Source organism: Zea mays, chromosome 3 (genome assembly GCF_902167145.1).
Source record: "Zea mays cultivar B73 chromosome 3, Zm-B73-REFERENCE-NAM-5.0, whole genome shotgun sequence".
In the NCBI taxonomy this organism is placed as follows: Eukaryota; Viridiplantae; Streptophyta; class Magnoliopsida; order Poales; family Poaceae; genus Zea; species Zea mays.
Genome location: NC_050098.1, coordinates 208,210,265 through 208,225,569, shown reverse-complemented (window position 1 = coordinate 208,225,569; position 15,305 = coordinate 208,210,265). Strand labels below are relative to the sequence as shown.

The 15,305-nt window shown below is 53.3% G+C and overlaps 3 protein-coding genes across 3 annotated transcripts; all 3 read left to right on the top strand.

Annotated features, from left to right (window-relative positions):
• The first annotated feature begins 331 nt into the window (after positions 1-331).
• On the top strand, positions 332-2,535 carry LOC103652517 (uncharacterized). Its single transcript, XM_020551032.1, has 4 exons — positions 332-501; positions 603-834; positions 905-1,235; positions 2,129-2,535. Exons 1-4 carry the CDS (start codon positions 332-334, stop codon positions 2,533-2,535), a joined length of 1,140 nt encoding a protein of 379 aa, XP_020406621.1.
• A 900-nt stretch (positions 2,536-3,435) lies between these two features.
• LOC103652516 (nuclear pore complex protein NUP96-like) lies at positions 3,436-6,734 on the top strand. The gene is given in 9 exon segments (XM_008678081.3): positions 3,436-3,592; positions 3,712-3,813; positions 3,980-4,234; positions 4,314-4,813; positions 4,816-5,274; positions 5,383-5,506; positions 5,762-5,907; positions 5,994-6,091; positions 6,360-6,734. Coding segments are annotated over 9 exon segments (2,028 nt in total). The 3' UTR covers positions 6,547-6,734.
• Positions 6,735-9,254: 2,520 nt separating this feature from the next.
• Positions 9,255-11,222, top strand: LOC100192486 (Putative pentatricopeptide repeat-containing protein). The gene has a single exon (NM_001137706.1). It carries the CDS (start codon positions 9,265-9,267, stop codon positions 11,116-11,118), a length of 1,854 nt encoding a protein of 617 aa, NP_001131178.1. The 5' UTR covers positions 9,255-9,264; the 3' UTR covers positions 11,119-11,222.
• The last annotated feature ends 4,083 nt before the right edge of the window (positions 11,223-15,305 follow it).

The window sequence follows — 15,305 nt, the reverse complement described above, 5'->3', positions numbered from 1 at the left end:
TTATTACTAACGCTAACCCCGGCTTGTAGTTGTGTTTATATTTGTAAATTTCAGTTTCGCCCTATTCACCCCCCCTCTAGGCGACTATCACCGACGCGTACGCCCCCTGCCACCGCATACCCGCCGGCAGCTAAGGCCGACGCGTACCCACCTCCATACGGCGCCTACCCGCCCGCCGGCGGCAAGGCCGACACTGCTTACCCGCCCTCATCCGGCTACCCACCCGCGGCAGGCAAGCCAGGCAAGGGGGGCGAACCGGTGACGGCTTACCCTTCGGCCGGTCCCAGCACGGCGGCGCCCTACGCTGCTCGTCTGTCGCAGTACGGCGGCTATGGTTACCCGCCGCAGCAGGCCGCGGGCTACGGCTACCCGTCCCCGCCGCCGCAGCAGGTCGGGTACGGGTACGGCTACCCGCCACCGCAGGCCGCCGGCTACGGGTACCGGCCTGCTCGGAGGCGCCGTCGGGGGCCTCCTGATCGACGACATGATCTCCCTGCAAGGGTAAAGCTAGATATACTTTTTACCCTGCACTTTTATCATTTGTCTCCTTAATTTATTTGATTAAGGCGATTCTTCATTTTTTTGTATGCTTCTATGAGCAGAGTATCATCCATGGAAGTGACAAAAGAATTTGATCCACAAAATCTCTTGGAGCTGTTCTCCATCTTTGCTATCAATTTGAGCAGTCCAACCAAGGATGTTCAGATTTTAACATTGAGGATTCTATCATATTTTGTGAAGATGGATCAACGTCTAATAACGGATGAGGAGCGACCACACAAGAGGCAGAGAACAGAAGTTTCTGGAGAGGAAGCTGTTGCTAAATACGCTAATGTATGTCTTGTGAACTAATACTTTTATTTGCTATTTTCCTGGCATGCCTCTAATGTTTCATTGAAATCAGGTTGTGGATATTCTTTTGATTATTGAGTCAATGCCAATTTCAGTATCTACTAGCCGTAAAATTTCTATCTTCATTTCTCGGATACAAATGAGTTTATCTTCCAAGATGGTTCATGATGATTACATGCCTCCTCTCTTACATGGTATTATTGGCATATTGTACAATATATTTAGTGATCTATGGCCACAAACACTGGATTGCCTTGCTGTTCTCATTAGAAAACACAAGGAGCTTGTTTGGGGTCAGTTTGTTCTGTTCATTGCAACTCACCAATCAAAAGGACTGACTGTGAAAAATCAGGAGAAGCTGGAAGCTGCAACCCAACCACAGTGTACGTATCTTCATTCTCAGTCAGACAATCCAGAGTTTGTACTAACTGGTAACCGTTTATCTAATGTGTTTTTGTCATTGTTCTTCTAGAAACCCACATATTAAACAATCCAGAGCCTCTAATAACCGTTTGCATGTGTCTTCATCCTCTACATGCACACATTTGTGCTTTGAATTGCTCTTTTCATGTCCTTTGCTGCGGTCTGGTCATATTCCTAATTCTGCTTAGAAGTTCTTGACACTTTATGGGTATTTTGTATCATATTTCAAATGGTGCATTTGCAGGCTGTGTGGATGTAATATTATTGACAAACTATTGCCAGAAAATTTGTCAGATAAGCTATGGCTCTGATGGCAAAGTTCTGATGTAATATGCTTTTAGTTACAGCTGATGGTACATTTGAGGATACTGAAGTAGTGAAGTCTAATCTTACCTTCTGAATTATCTACCTGTGCTGACTTTCTAACTTAGTGTTTTTCATCCTTTTACATTAAGAACAAATGAACAATAGTTTTGGGGTGAATAGAGAAACCCTGATTAATAAATGAACTGCAGTATTACAATAGTACATATAGTCTACGCCTAATGGGCTGGGCTCTAGGCCCATAACACACACAAGCAGCAAATAGTTCCTTCTGTTCAACTCGGTTTACATATTGAAAAATTAATTTGTTGGTTTTCACATATTTGTGATTTACTTGTAATTGGTCTACATAAATGCTTTTTGTAAAATGCTTAGTAGTAATTTTGGAAAGCAACCGATTTGAAGCAGAAAGAGTTGATGATGTATCTTCACAATATTCTGATAATATCGAGTATTCTTGTATCCATCCTCCTTTGGCTCTGTTTTTTCTTTTGTACTGTTGTTTCTTACTCCATGTTTGGTATTGCAGCTATTTTTGACTGCTTCAACGGGGGCGATGTCGGTGAGGCCGAGGCGGGAGAGGCCAAGTCCTGCCGGGCCGCACCCGGACCCGAGCTCCACGGCCCGAGTTCCCGGGAAGCGGGGCACGTCGGCAAAGGGGAGGGCCGGGTCGCGGATGCAGCGCTCGACGAACTTGACGAGGACCAGGGACGAGGGCCACACAGAGGTGCCCACCTCGAAGGAGTCGTTGTCCTGCTCGAACATCAGCACCGCGCCGCCGACCGGAAGCTCCACCACCGGAGACGCTGTGAACCGCATCTCCGCCGGCGGCCCGTGAAGACACTGAAGCAAAGCGACCAGAAAAGACAACCAACTGCGAACCCCAGGTACACCTGCACAGGAAGTACAGAACCCACCCCCATGGCTAGCATATAACGAGTAGGATTCTTTATTCCTTATTAATCCTTTGGCCGACCACCAACCATAATTATCAGAAAGAATAACATGACAAATTGCTTCATGACATGACGAACACAACCTTTTCTCTACAACTATTAAGAGCCAATTGTAGGCTGCCCCCGCCCTCAGCAGCCCACGCCGCAAAACCCGCGCACGCCCTCACCCCCGCCGCGATTCACCGCCCGCGGATCCAGCGCCCCCACCTCAGCAGCCCACGCCGCGAAACCCGCGCACGCCCTCCCCCCGCCGCGATTCACCGCCCGCGGATCCAGCTCCCCCCCGCGGCTCCTCCTCCTCCTCCTCGACGTCGACGTAGCAGCACCTCGCGCCCGGCTCCGTTCGTCGGCGAACCCTCTTCCCCCGCCCCACATAATTAACCCGGCCTCCACCTCGGCGCAGCATGTTGCCTTGACGCCATAGGGCAGGCCATGGAACGCCTCGGATCCACCATCCAGGGCGTCCTCCGCGTGAATACGGCGAGGCCGAGTCGTCGGTGGTGCGCAGGCGGAGGCGGGAGTCGCGCCTCCTCAGCCGCTGGGTCGCGCGCCAGGCCGAGGAGGTGCTCTCCTCCATGGACGCGAGGTCGAGCGCCGCAACCGCCTGACCGAGCTCCTCGCGCTTGCGCGCCTCCACCCGGTCTCCACCCTCGACCCCTCCTCCTTCCTCCTCTCCTCGACCGCCGCCGCACCCGCAAGCGCCCTCCCTCGACGCGCCCTCCTCGCTCCTGCAGATGTGGCGCGAGCTCGAGCACCCCCGCACTGACGCCGACCAACCCTTCGACCGCGAGCCTTACCCGGACAACGCCGACCGTGAACACGAGCGTGTGCGCCAGATCGAGGGGATGACGGGGGGGCGGGCAGTAGCACGGTGTCGCCCATGTGCACGACGAGGGGGTACGCTGGGATCGTGGCTGTCGCGGCGGGGATGGCGGGCGGTTCGCAGAGATGGAGCCGCGGCGGCGGATCCAGCGCCCCCCTGCGGCTCCTCCTCCTCCTCCTCGACGTCGCCGTAGCAGCACCTCGCGCTCGGCTCCGTTCGTCGGCGAACCCTCTTCCCCCGCCCCACCGCAGTCCCGGCCAAGAGATCCGGCCGACCCCGGTGAGCTCTCTCGCCGAGTGTAACCGCTTTCCTCGTATGGCCCGTGCCTCGCAGGTCGCTCTGACTCGGAGGCCGGCGAGCCGCTCGTGCTAGGCACCGGGATGCTGCTCGTCCATCTCGGGCGCGCCTCCGTCCTCATCCTCTCCTTCTTCCAAGGTACGTACGTGGTGGCTCTGATTCATTTTCCGGCAGCGCGTGCCTGGTGTTCTTTCCCTTCTACCAGTACCAATCGATCCCGCCTGTTCGGATTCGTGGGGGAGGAAGGGCAAGTGTGACTGAACCGGTGTCCGTTTCCGGTGCGGTGCTCGCGTCCGTCGCGCAGGGTCGATATGCGGCATCACGTTCACCTTCACCAACCGCTGCGGCGACACGGTGTGGCCGGGCCTGCTGTCCGGCTCGGGGACGCCGCCGCTGGAGACCACGGGCTTCGCGCTCGCGCCGGGGCAGTTGCGCTCGCTGTACGTGCCGCAGGGGTGGTCGGGCCGCTTCTGGGGCCGCTCCGGCTGCACCTTCGACGCCTCCGGCAAGGGGTCCTGCGCCACGGGCGACTGCGGCTCCGGCGAGGTCGAGTGCCACGGCGCGGGGGCGTCGCCGCCCACCACGCTCGCCGAGTTCACGCTCGACGACGACGGCGGCAAGGACTTCTACGACGTCAGCCTCGTCGACGGCTACAACCTGCCCTTTGTTTAGGAGAGCAGATTTTAGCAATTGGTTACAGGACAATGTTTGCCATCGGGTGCAAGGAGAGGTGGGTTCCTTAAATGATGCCAGGTACTTGGAAAATATCCTCCTCCTTTTGACTGGTCGACAATTGGACACGGCCACTGAAATTGCTGCCTCAAGGGGTGATGTTCGGTTGGCAATCTTGCTAAGTCAGGCAGGTGGGTCAATGTCAAATCGATCTGACCTTGCACAAACACTGGATCAACGGAAAATGAATGGTCTAGATTTTGATTATATTGAGGAAGACTGGTTAAAGGTATATATGTTACTTGCTGGTAATGTACAGGCCGCTTTTCTAGATTTACCAATTGATTGGAAGAGGTACCTTGGTTTGATTATGTGGTATCAATTATCACCTGATACACCACTCGATATTGTCATTCGTTCTTACGATCAACTCCTTGGTGAGGGCAAAGTTCTCTATCCTGTTCCTATATATATATAGATGAAGGACCACTTGATGAAGCACCTCAGTGGTCCTCGGGTGACCATTTTGATATCTCCTTCTACCTAATGCTTCTTCATGCCAATAAAGATGAGAAGTTTGGGCTGCTAAAGACTATGTTCAGTGCATTCTCATCTTCATTCGACCCCTTGGATTATCATTTCATATGGCATCAGCGTTCAATTTTGGAGGCTGTTGGAGCTTTCAGTTCAAATGACCTTCACTTGCTAGATTTAAGTTTTGTTTATCAATTGCTTTGTCTTGGGAGGTGCCATTGGGCTATCTATGTCATTCTGCACATGCCGTATCTTGACGATGCCCCATACATTCATGAGAAATTAATCAGGGAAGTTTTATCACAGTATTGCGAGTCATGGAGTAGAGATGATGCTCAAAGGCAGTACATTGTAGAACCTGGTATACCAGAAGAATGGATGCATGAAGCTCTGGTGAGTATAAAATTTCTTTAGTAATATGCTTTGCAAATGGTTTATAATGCCAGTGCATGAAAAAACATCACACATGAAGCATGTGTAGCTAATGAGCTCTATATACAGGCTCTTTATCACGAATACTATGGAGATAAACAGGGCGCACTGGAGAATTTGATTCAGTGTGGCAACTGGAAGAAAGCTCATACTATTTTCGTGACTTCTGTTGCTCATTCTATGTTTCTGTCATGTAAGTTTTGCTTACAGTGCCCTAACACATTTTTTCAATGAATTTCTTTATTTGGTAAATATATTACCCTTTTTTCACCATGGTTGAAACATATTGCTTTTGCTGTGCATAAATATACAGCTGCACGTATTTCCTAGAAACCTCATGATGAGTTTGTTCAAACAATCTATTCATTTTATTATCTTTTTTTTTTGATAAACATGGCATTCCTGGTATGAATATGCAGTCACTTCATTCATTGTTATTTTGGCTCAGCTAACCATTAGGAGGTCTGGAGGATCACAAGTGCCTTGGAGAACCACAAGTATGAAATTGCTGACTGGGACCTTGGTGCCGGAATATACATAGACTTCTACGTTCTGAAGAACTCAATGCAAGAAAGAAATGCCATGGATGATTCGGTACAAGCCCTTACTTCAGAGACAAACTCATAAGCATTTCCTTGTAGAACTGTGGCTGAGATCAGCATTACTTTTTTTTGTTTCAGGGTTCACTCGAGGAGATGAGTGAATCATGCAGAAGTTTCTTTGGCCGATTAAACGAGTCGTTGTTAGTCTGGGGAAGCAAATTACCTGTTGAGTCAAGGTAACGTTCGATTCTACAGTATGTGACTGATCCACATCCACTATCTGAAACCATTTCCTTCTGTACCATGTTTTGATGGAGTTGGGCCACTGGATTATAATGAGTTGATGCAAATAGCAAACCTGAACTACCTGAGGAACTTCACTGTTATGTTAAATTGTTCAAATCCCAGCTGATCAGCACCATTTGGAATTCTGAAGCATTCTTGTTTAGGTTTATATTTGGAGTATTCTCTCACTGGGCTTGCTGACAGTGTCATGTTTGACAGGGCATGCTACTCGAAGATGGCAGAGGAGCTATGCGCGCTTCTGGTGGACACCCCAAGCGAGACGTTGAATCTACCCATGGGGTGTCTTCTAACGATGCTCAACGCTCCACTTCCGGACGAGAGCAGGTCGTCGTACCTGCAGGACGCACTCTCCGTCTTCACCAAAATCCTTTGCAGCGATCCGTAGCACAAGGGTCCACGGTGTTGCCGTAATCTGGGTGAAGGGAAGTGAAGCCTACAGGCAACACGCCGAATAGTTTGTATGTCTCATGTTTGGTACTTGTAGAAAAAATAGGAATGTATAACTATGACCTGATGTTGCTCCGGTGAATTTGTAACTCCGTCTGAAGACATGTGTCGGGATTTTCGTTGTATGTGAGTACCATGTCTTGTGAAACGTTGACTTGCAAGCTGTACCAATAGGGAGTGATTTCCTGGGCTTCATTTCCTGTGTATCCGTGTGTGTGTTTGTGTGATTATTACAGGGAAGGGCAGCGTCACGGCGACCCGTGCTTCGGGGTACATTGGAGATTATTGAGGCCTTCGTTTCAGCCGTAAATCACAGGGATTAAAGAGTGCGTTCGTTTGTTCAGGATTGAGGCTAGGAATGGTTCCAGTTGATCAAAGCTTATACAAATTAGATAAACATTTTTGGTTGGATTGGTTTTAGGTCATAATTCCGGAACAAATGAACACACCCACTTGGAAATGATTTAGTCCCCCTCAATACCACTCATTACGATCTTGATTCAACCCACTTGGAAATGATTTAGGCCCTGTTTGGTTTCTTTAGTCACTAAACTAAATTTTAGTGACTAAAGTTTAGTCTCTAAAGCACCCCGTTTGGTTCTAATGACTAAATTGGACTAAAGAGCATTAATTGCTATGAATAATTACTGTTTTACCCCTATTAATTAATGAATGTTTGCTATAAAAAGAAAGTGGAGAGGGCAGATAAGGTAAAAATATTATTTTAGTCCCTTTTAGTCATCCCCTTGGTGACTAAAAAACTAAAGTTTAGTCACCCCACTTTAGTTAACGTGTTTACTTATTTAGGGACTAAAAGTGTAAACTTTAGTCACCTTAAACCAAACGGGGCTTTAGCCCCCCTCAATACCACTCATTACGATCTTGATTCGGGAGTGTTGATCTTGCTCTGGGGTGCACGTATGAGGTTCAGGTCACGCCTGTTGAAGGAGGCAAGGACAATCATGAGTCAGCTAAGATAGGGATATATATCATCCGCGATGGACCGGTGTTTAAAAAAATAAAAAAATAAAAAAGCATATTCGCTTAGCTTTAATCTGTATTAGCTTCAAATAACCGACTTTAATTCGAAACAAACAACCCTAAGACCTCTAGGATACCAGCGCGTAGTACCTTGTTTGTGATTGATTGAAGCACAAGGTACAGCGTGGGGGTGGCGTGGCTCTGGTCGGTGCAACTGCTACACTAGCGCACCTAAGGGCTTTTGACTTATAAAATCAAGTGTTTTTATGGTGTCAGATAAGGATATCTCTACTAACTATTAAGTTAGCAGTGTAAACCGTCCCCGCATCCGCCCGCACGCCCTCCCGCAAACCCCGCCGTGCTTCCAACCACCTCCGCAACCGACAGGACGCCGCTGCGGCGGCACTCGCTCCGGCTGCTGGCGCTCGTCGCCGAGGAGCACCCGCGGGACGCCGTCGCGCCGCTCGTGCCCAGGCTCCTGGCCGCCGCGCTGCGCCGCGTCCGGGACCCGGACTCCTCCGTGCGCGCACCGCCCGCGGCGCTGGCCCCGCTCACCGACGTCGTGCTCCACGAGCAGGACCAGTGCGCGCAGCTGGCCGCAGCGCTCGCCGCCGCCGCTGGAGAAGAGGCCATCGGGGTCGTAGGCGTCCTTGACGCGCAGGAAGTGCGGCAGGCCGGGGTATTTGCGCGCGGCACCGACGAAGGCGAGGTTGCAGTTCTTGCCCCAGTGCGGCAGGCCACCGTACTTGAAGATGCCCATCTGCTCGACCTCCTGCAGCACGTCCTCGAACAGGCGCGCCCGCCCGGGGTCACGGCTGCGGTAGTATGTGATGTCGAAGTCCACCATGTCTCCCGACGGCTCCCCGCGCGGCGCGAGCTTGCCCAGGTAGGCTGTGGACGCCTTCACGTAGCGCATGAGGATGCCGTTGTAGAGCTCCACGCCACACAGCGCCCTGGGCTCCAGGTCCCGCAGCCGGTGCACCTCAGCGACGAACAGCACGGCGCGGCGCACGGGGAGGCTGAAGGTGGTCTGGTGGAAGAGGGTGCCGCCCCGCACGCGCGGGTCCCAGGGGCACACCGTCAGCAGCGCGTCCTCGGGCCCACCACGGGGTACCCCGCGAACAGCCCGCCGCTCAGGGGCGGGCTCCCGCAAACCCCGCCGCGCTTCCAACCACCTCAACAACCGACAGGACGCCTCTGCGGCGGCACTCGCTCCGGCTGCTGGCGCTCGTCGCCGCCGCGAACAGCCCGCCGCTCAAGGGCGGGCTCCCGCAAACCCCGTCGCGCTTCCAACCACCTGCGCAACCGACAGGACACCGCTGCGGCGGCACTCGCTCCGGCTGCTGGCGCGCCATGTGGATCACAATGGATTCTGAAACATTTTCTCATAACAATATAACACACATTTGTACATAAGTTATCATATTATTAGATGTTTCCGTTGCAACGCACGTGCACTCATCTAGTAAATAGTGAAGTAAGCCGTGCTATTTTGCACGGACTGGCCACAGCCGTTGCGCTTGCGCATCATCGAGCCGACAGAGCAGCTCGGCGTGGCAGGCTGTCAGCCCATTTCCCACCAGCCGGCCCAATCCTCGCTACGCTCTCCTTGAAAACAGGAAGGCACGGGCGTCCAACGGTCCGGACCCCCTAAACAAGCGTGAGCCAATCCAACATGATGCGACCGCTGCTCCGTGACCCAACCACGCTGCTCCCGTCACTCGCCGAGGCGTCCCACCTCCGCGCGCTCCACGCGCACCTAGTCGTATCGGGCCGCCTCGCCTCCCCGTCCCACCTCGCCGCCTTCCTTGCTTCGCTCGCCTCCTCCAACCACCTCTCCTACGCTCGCCTCGTCCTCCCGCAGCGTCCCGCCACGCTGCTTGCGCACAATGCCTTCATCCGCGCGCTCGCCCGCGGGCCACGACCGTGCCTTGCGTTCGCCGCCTTCCGGGACCTCCCGCTCCCGCCTGACCACTACTCCCTCAACTTCCTCGTCCGCGCCGCCACCGCCCTGGTGGCCTCGGCCGCGGAAGAAAAGCACGTGTCGGCCGAGGTGAACGCGAGGCTGCAAGCGGTGTCCGCGCACGGGGCCGCGGTCCGCTGGGGCCACGCGGCGGACCCGCACGTCCAGAGCGGAGTGCTCTCCATGTACGCCGCGCTGGGGGACGTCGCCTCCTCACGGGCTGCATTTGCGGAGATCGCGTGCCCGGACGTCGTGTGCGTCACGGCGATGGTGGCGGCGCTCGCTGCAGGCGGCGACGTGGACGCCGCGCGCGACCTGTTTGACGGAATGCCGCAGAGAGACCACGTCGCATGGAGCGCCATGATCGCAGGGTACATGCACGTAGGCAGGTCGAGGGAGGCACTGATGCTGTTCGACGAAATGCTGAGTGCTGGCACTACCGTCGGCGAGGCGACGCTGGTGTCTGTGCTCACTGCCTGTGCGCAAATTGGCACATTGGATCGTGGTAAGTGGGTACACTGGTATGTACGCAGTCGAGGGATGCAGATGTCGATCAAGCTTGGCACCGCGTTAGTTGATATGTATTCCAAGTGTGGTGCTGTGGTGACAGCGATGGAGGTGTTTGAGAGCATGGCTGAAAGGAACGTTTATACCTGGACAAGCGCGGTTAGTGGCCTTGCGATGAATGGCATGGGGACCGAGTGCCTTCAGCTGTTCAAGCGCATGGAGGGTGCAGGAATACAGCCTAACGGTGTCAGCTTTGTTGCAGTGCTGCGTGGATGCTCTATGGCTGGGTTGGTAGATGAGGGACGAGCATGTTTTGACTCGATGGACAAGTATGGAGTTGATCCTTGGCCAGAACACTATGGCTGCATGGTTGATCTCTATGGTCGAGCAGGGCGTCTAGACGACGCCATTAGTTTCATCAATGACATGCCAATGGAGCCACACGAAGGTGTGTGGGGAGCTCTACTCAACGCTTCTAGGATTCATAATAGTGTTGACTTGGGCAAATATGCATTGGACAAGCTCTTGGCGATTGAGTCTGAAAATGATGCAGCTCATGTCCAGCTGTCTAACATCTACGCAGAATCGCAGAATTGGAAGGGTGTCTCCAGGGTTCGAGGCATGATGAAAGCCAAGGGAGTGAAGAAGGTGCCTGGGTGGAGCACCATTGAGGTTGATGGCAAGGTACACGAGTTCTATGTTGGGGGCAGGTTGCACCCAAGATACAATGAGATCGAGCTGATGCTTGCAGAGATGGATCGGAGGCTAAGACTGCAAGGGTACACTGCGAACACCAGAGAGGTTTTGTTTGATATTGAGGAAGAGGAGAAAGAGGGTGCCATCTCCTTGCACAGTGAGAAGCTGGCACTGGCCTTTGGGCTGATCGTGTTGCCAGAAGACGTGGAAATTAGGATTGTGAAGAACCTAAGGGTATGCATGGACTGCCATCGTTATATTAAATTGGTATCTAAGGTTTTCAACAGGGAAATTGTAATGAGAGATAGGAATAGGTTTCATCATTTCAAGGGTGGGGAATGCTCATGTAGGGATTACTGGTGATCTTTTATCTGCTTGGCAAAGGTCTGACGCAGTTTCATTTTCAAGGGTGGAGCGCGCTGCTACTGTTTGGTGAGTTGTCTTAATTCAATTTTGATGATCCATTCACATTTATAGGTTCAAGGTAGATGCTTCAGTCAAACCTTTCCAACTTTATATGGTTATTAATAAAACAACAGATAAAACTCGATGCAAAACTGTAGGATGCCATATACCCATGCAAGCGTATTGGCTGACGGCTGATCTGTCATTTTGATCTTGTGCATAATTCATAAAGGTGCTATGGATTCCGGGGTATCCTAACAACAAAAAAAAACTCAGGACAATCATGCAGCAAGTCATGGGAACATAGATGCACCTGTTTGGCTTTGGCCTAATCCTTATTCGTGCAGACTAATTGCATTTTTTTTGTCATGTACTAAAGTACTCTCGTAGTCTCGTGTGAGACCTCTCGAAATTCACGCATAGGGGAGGTGGGGATGGTACTGGTGTGGCCGAGAGGGGGTATCAAATATTAGCTACTGGTAGTCTAAAAAGGGTCGAAATAAGAAGACCAAATTTTACAGTTGACACTAATATTTTGATGGTAAATCGGAAGGAAACAAACAGATAATCACATTGTCATAACTCATAACCATCAATAGATAATATAGTCAACATCCTGTAGAGAATTTTTAGCAGCTTAAATTTAAAATAATAGAGATGGAGCCTATTTATATTCAAACTACAAAATTGCGACGCCATTCTGTGAGGCTGCAGCTCATTGGCAACGTGCTTATAAACACTTAAACAGTCTAGAAGTTTGTAAACAAAAATGTTCAGCGTCGTTGCTCATCACTAGTATAATGTCCTAACTCATCACTGATTTTAGGAGCCTATTTGATCATGTGCAATAGTATAGGACACAAAGGATCCATGTCAGCCTAAAGAATGACCAGGATAATTAAATAGCAAGGACTAGGAGCAGAAGGTTTCTCAGAAACAAGGGTGTGTGTTGTAAGAGTTCTGGCCTCTTTTTTTCTTAATATAGTGACATGCAACTTTACTATGTGTTCTAGAAAAAATATGCACCTGTTTGATCTAGTTCTTATTTGTGCAAACTAAGCGGAGTTAAAGGGGGAAATCGAACATTATTTACCTGAATACTAGAAAACACCAGGTCGAAATCAATCAAGAGCCCTTTCGAATGCATTAGTTCTCCACGAACATAACAGTACCGCGTGTTACAGGCGAGACTGTAATATTTTTATGCTTAATGAAGGAACAGATTAGCAGTCTGATAGCGATCAATGGCTTCAATGCGTAGCATCCCTTGGAGGATTTTTAGTACATACAGCTTAATTCAAAAACATAGAGATCAACTTTGTTTTATATTCAAAGCTGACTCAATGAACCTATATTGCGTAACATGCTTACATCCACAATCTAATGTTTGTAAATGAAAAGCTCAAAGTCGTAAGTAATGCCCTGACCCCTCGTTAACATAGGAACCTATTTGGAGGAGACTGCTCCAGGAATTTAGGTTGAAACCTACAAATTTGGATCCCAATCGATTGGTTATTATCAACGTCCAAAAAACCATACTCCTGATAAAACACAATTAAGGGTCTCGATAAAAGAAACCACTATAGGCCTGTCGGCGTTTCGAGACAGGGGGGTCTCTAAGCCGACGAGTGAGTGTGCTGCGTGCCCCAGCCCAGATGGGTCGAGCGCGTGGGCGAGCGCGAAGGGGGGAGAGGCGAGGTGGCCGGAGTCGAGCGTGAGAGAGGTGGAAGTCCCGCGGCCTTCGTGTTCGTCCCGCGCCCAGGTCAGGTGCGCTTGCAGTAGGGGGGTTACAAGCGTCCACGCGGGTGAGGGAAGCGAGCGGCCCCAAGAGAGCGCCTGTCCCGTCCTCGGTCCCGCGCGGCCAACCTTCTCTAAGAAGGCCCTGGTCCTTCCTTTTATAGTCGCAAGGAGAGGATCCAGGTGTACAATGGGGGGTAGCAGAGTGCTACGTGTCTAGCAGAGAGAGAGAGCTAGCGCCCTGGGTACATGCCAATGTGGCAGCCGGAGAGGTCTTGGCACCTTGCTGGCGTGATGTCGTGGCTGTCGGAGGAGCGACGGAGCCTGGCGGAGGGACAGCTGTTGGAGCGGTCGAGTCCTTGCTGACGTCGCTCTGCTGCCGTAAGAGAGCTAAGAGCCGCCGTCGTCACAGAGCTTGGGGGGCGCCATCATTGCCCATCCGGCGGAGCTGGCCAGATGGGACGCCGGTCTTGTCCTTCGTGTCCCAAGTCGGCTCGGGGTAGGTTGGTGATGGCGCTTCCTGTTGACGTGGCGGACCTGTGCCCTAGGCAGGGCGACGTGGGGGCTCCTCCGAAGTCGAGGTCGAGTCTGCCTTCCGTTGCCGAGGCCGAGCCCGAGCCCCCGGGTCGGGCGAGGCGGAGATCGTTTGGCCGAGGCCAGGGCGGAGTCCGAGCCCTGGGGTCGGGCGAGGCGGAGATTCGCCGTCTTCCGGGTCTTAGCCCGAGTCCGAGCCCTGGGGTCGGGCGGAGCGGAGTTCGCCGTCTTCCGGGTCTTAGCCCGAGTCCGAGCCCTGGGGTCGGGCGGAGCGGAGTTCGCCGTCTTCCGGGTCTTAGCCCGAGTCCGAGCCCTGGGGTCGGGCGGAGCGGAGTTCGCCGTCTTCCGGGTCTTAGCCCGAGTCCGAGCCCTGGGGTCGGGCGGAGCGGAGTTCGCCGTCTTCCGGGTTTTAGCCCGAGTCCGAGCCCTGGGGTCGGGCGGAGCGGAGTTCGCCGTCTTCCGGGTCTTAGCCCGAGTCCGAGCCCTGGGGTCGGGCGGAGCGGAGTTCGCCGTCTTCCGGGTCTTAGCCCGAGTCCAAGCCCTGGGGTCGGGCGGAGCGGAGTTTCCCATGGCGCCTTTGGCAGGGCCCGACTGCCTGTCAGACTCACTCTGTCGAGTGGCACTGCAGTCGGAGTGGCGCAGGCGGCGCTGTCCTTCTGTCAGACTGGTCAGTGGAGCGGTGGAGTGACGGCGGTCACTTCGGCTCTGCCGGGGGGGCGCGTGTCAGGATAAAGGTGTCAGGCCACCTTTGCGTTAAATGCTCCTGCAACTTGGTCAGTCGGTGTGGCGATTTAGTCAGGGTTACTTCTGAGCGAAGCCAAGGCCTCGGGCGAGCCGGTGATGTGTCCGCCGTAAAAAGGGGGGCCTCGGGCGAGACGGAAGTCTCTCGAGGTCGGCTGCCCTTGGCCGAGGCTAGGCTCGGGTGAAGCGTGATCGAGTCACTCGTGTGGACCGATCCCTGACTTAATTGTACCCATCAGGCCTTTGCAGCTTTATGCTGATGGGGGTTACCAGCTGAGAATTAGGCGTCTTGAGGGTACCCCTAATTATGGTCCCCGACAGTAGCCCCCGAGCCTCGAAGGGAGTGTTAGCACTCGCTTGGAGGCTTTCGTCGCACTTTTTTGCAAGGGGACCAGCCTTTCTCGGTTGCATTTCGTTCCGGTGGGTGCGCGCGAGCGCACCCGCCGGGTGTAGCCCCCGAGGCCTCAGAGGAGTGGTTACACTCCTTCGAGGTCTTAATACCTTGCGTAATGCTTCGGCTGGTCTGGTCGTTCCCTCATGCGAACTGGCCGTAGCCCGGGTGCACGGTCGGGGCCCAAGCTCTCGGGCTGGTATGTTGACGCTGTCAACGGTTCGGCCGGAGCCGGTTTTCGCGAGAGCAGCCCCCGAGCCTCTGCACAGGGCGAGAGGACGATCAGGGACAGACTCGGCTTTTTACATACGCCCCTACGTCGCCTTTCCGCAAGGAGGAGGGGGGGAGTGCGCCATGTTACCCTCGATGGGCACCGAACATGGTGTCTCCGGTGAGCTGCAAGCGGGTAATCCGAGTGGACGTCCGTGCCCCGTTCGTTGGGGGTCGGCTAGGGGCCCAGAGGCACGCCCAAAAGTACCTGCGGGTGATTTGCCGGACCCGGTCCCCTGGCGACGGGGTCCGAGGGCTCGATGCCTCCCTCCGATGGGATTCCGTTACAAGATCGTTCCCGCTGGTCTCGGAAATGTCCTAGGGTACCTCGGGAGCGCATCCCGAGCCTCGGTTATGTATCGAACGTACCCCTGGTCATCCCTCGCTCGGTGTCTGAGGCGACTGTGAACCCTTCGGGGGCCAGCCTTCGAACCCCTGATCAGTAATGGGCGCGGAGCCCGAGTAGCCTGAG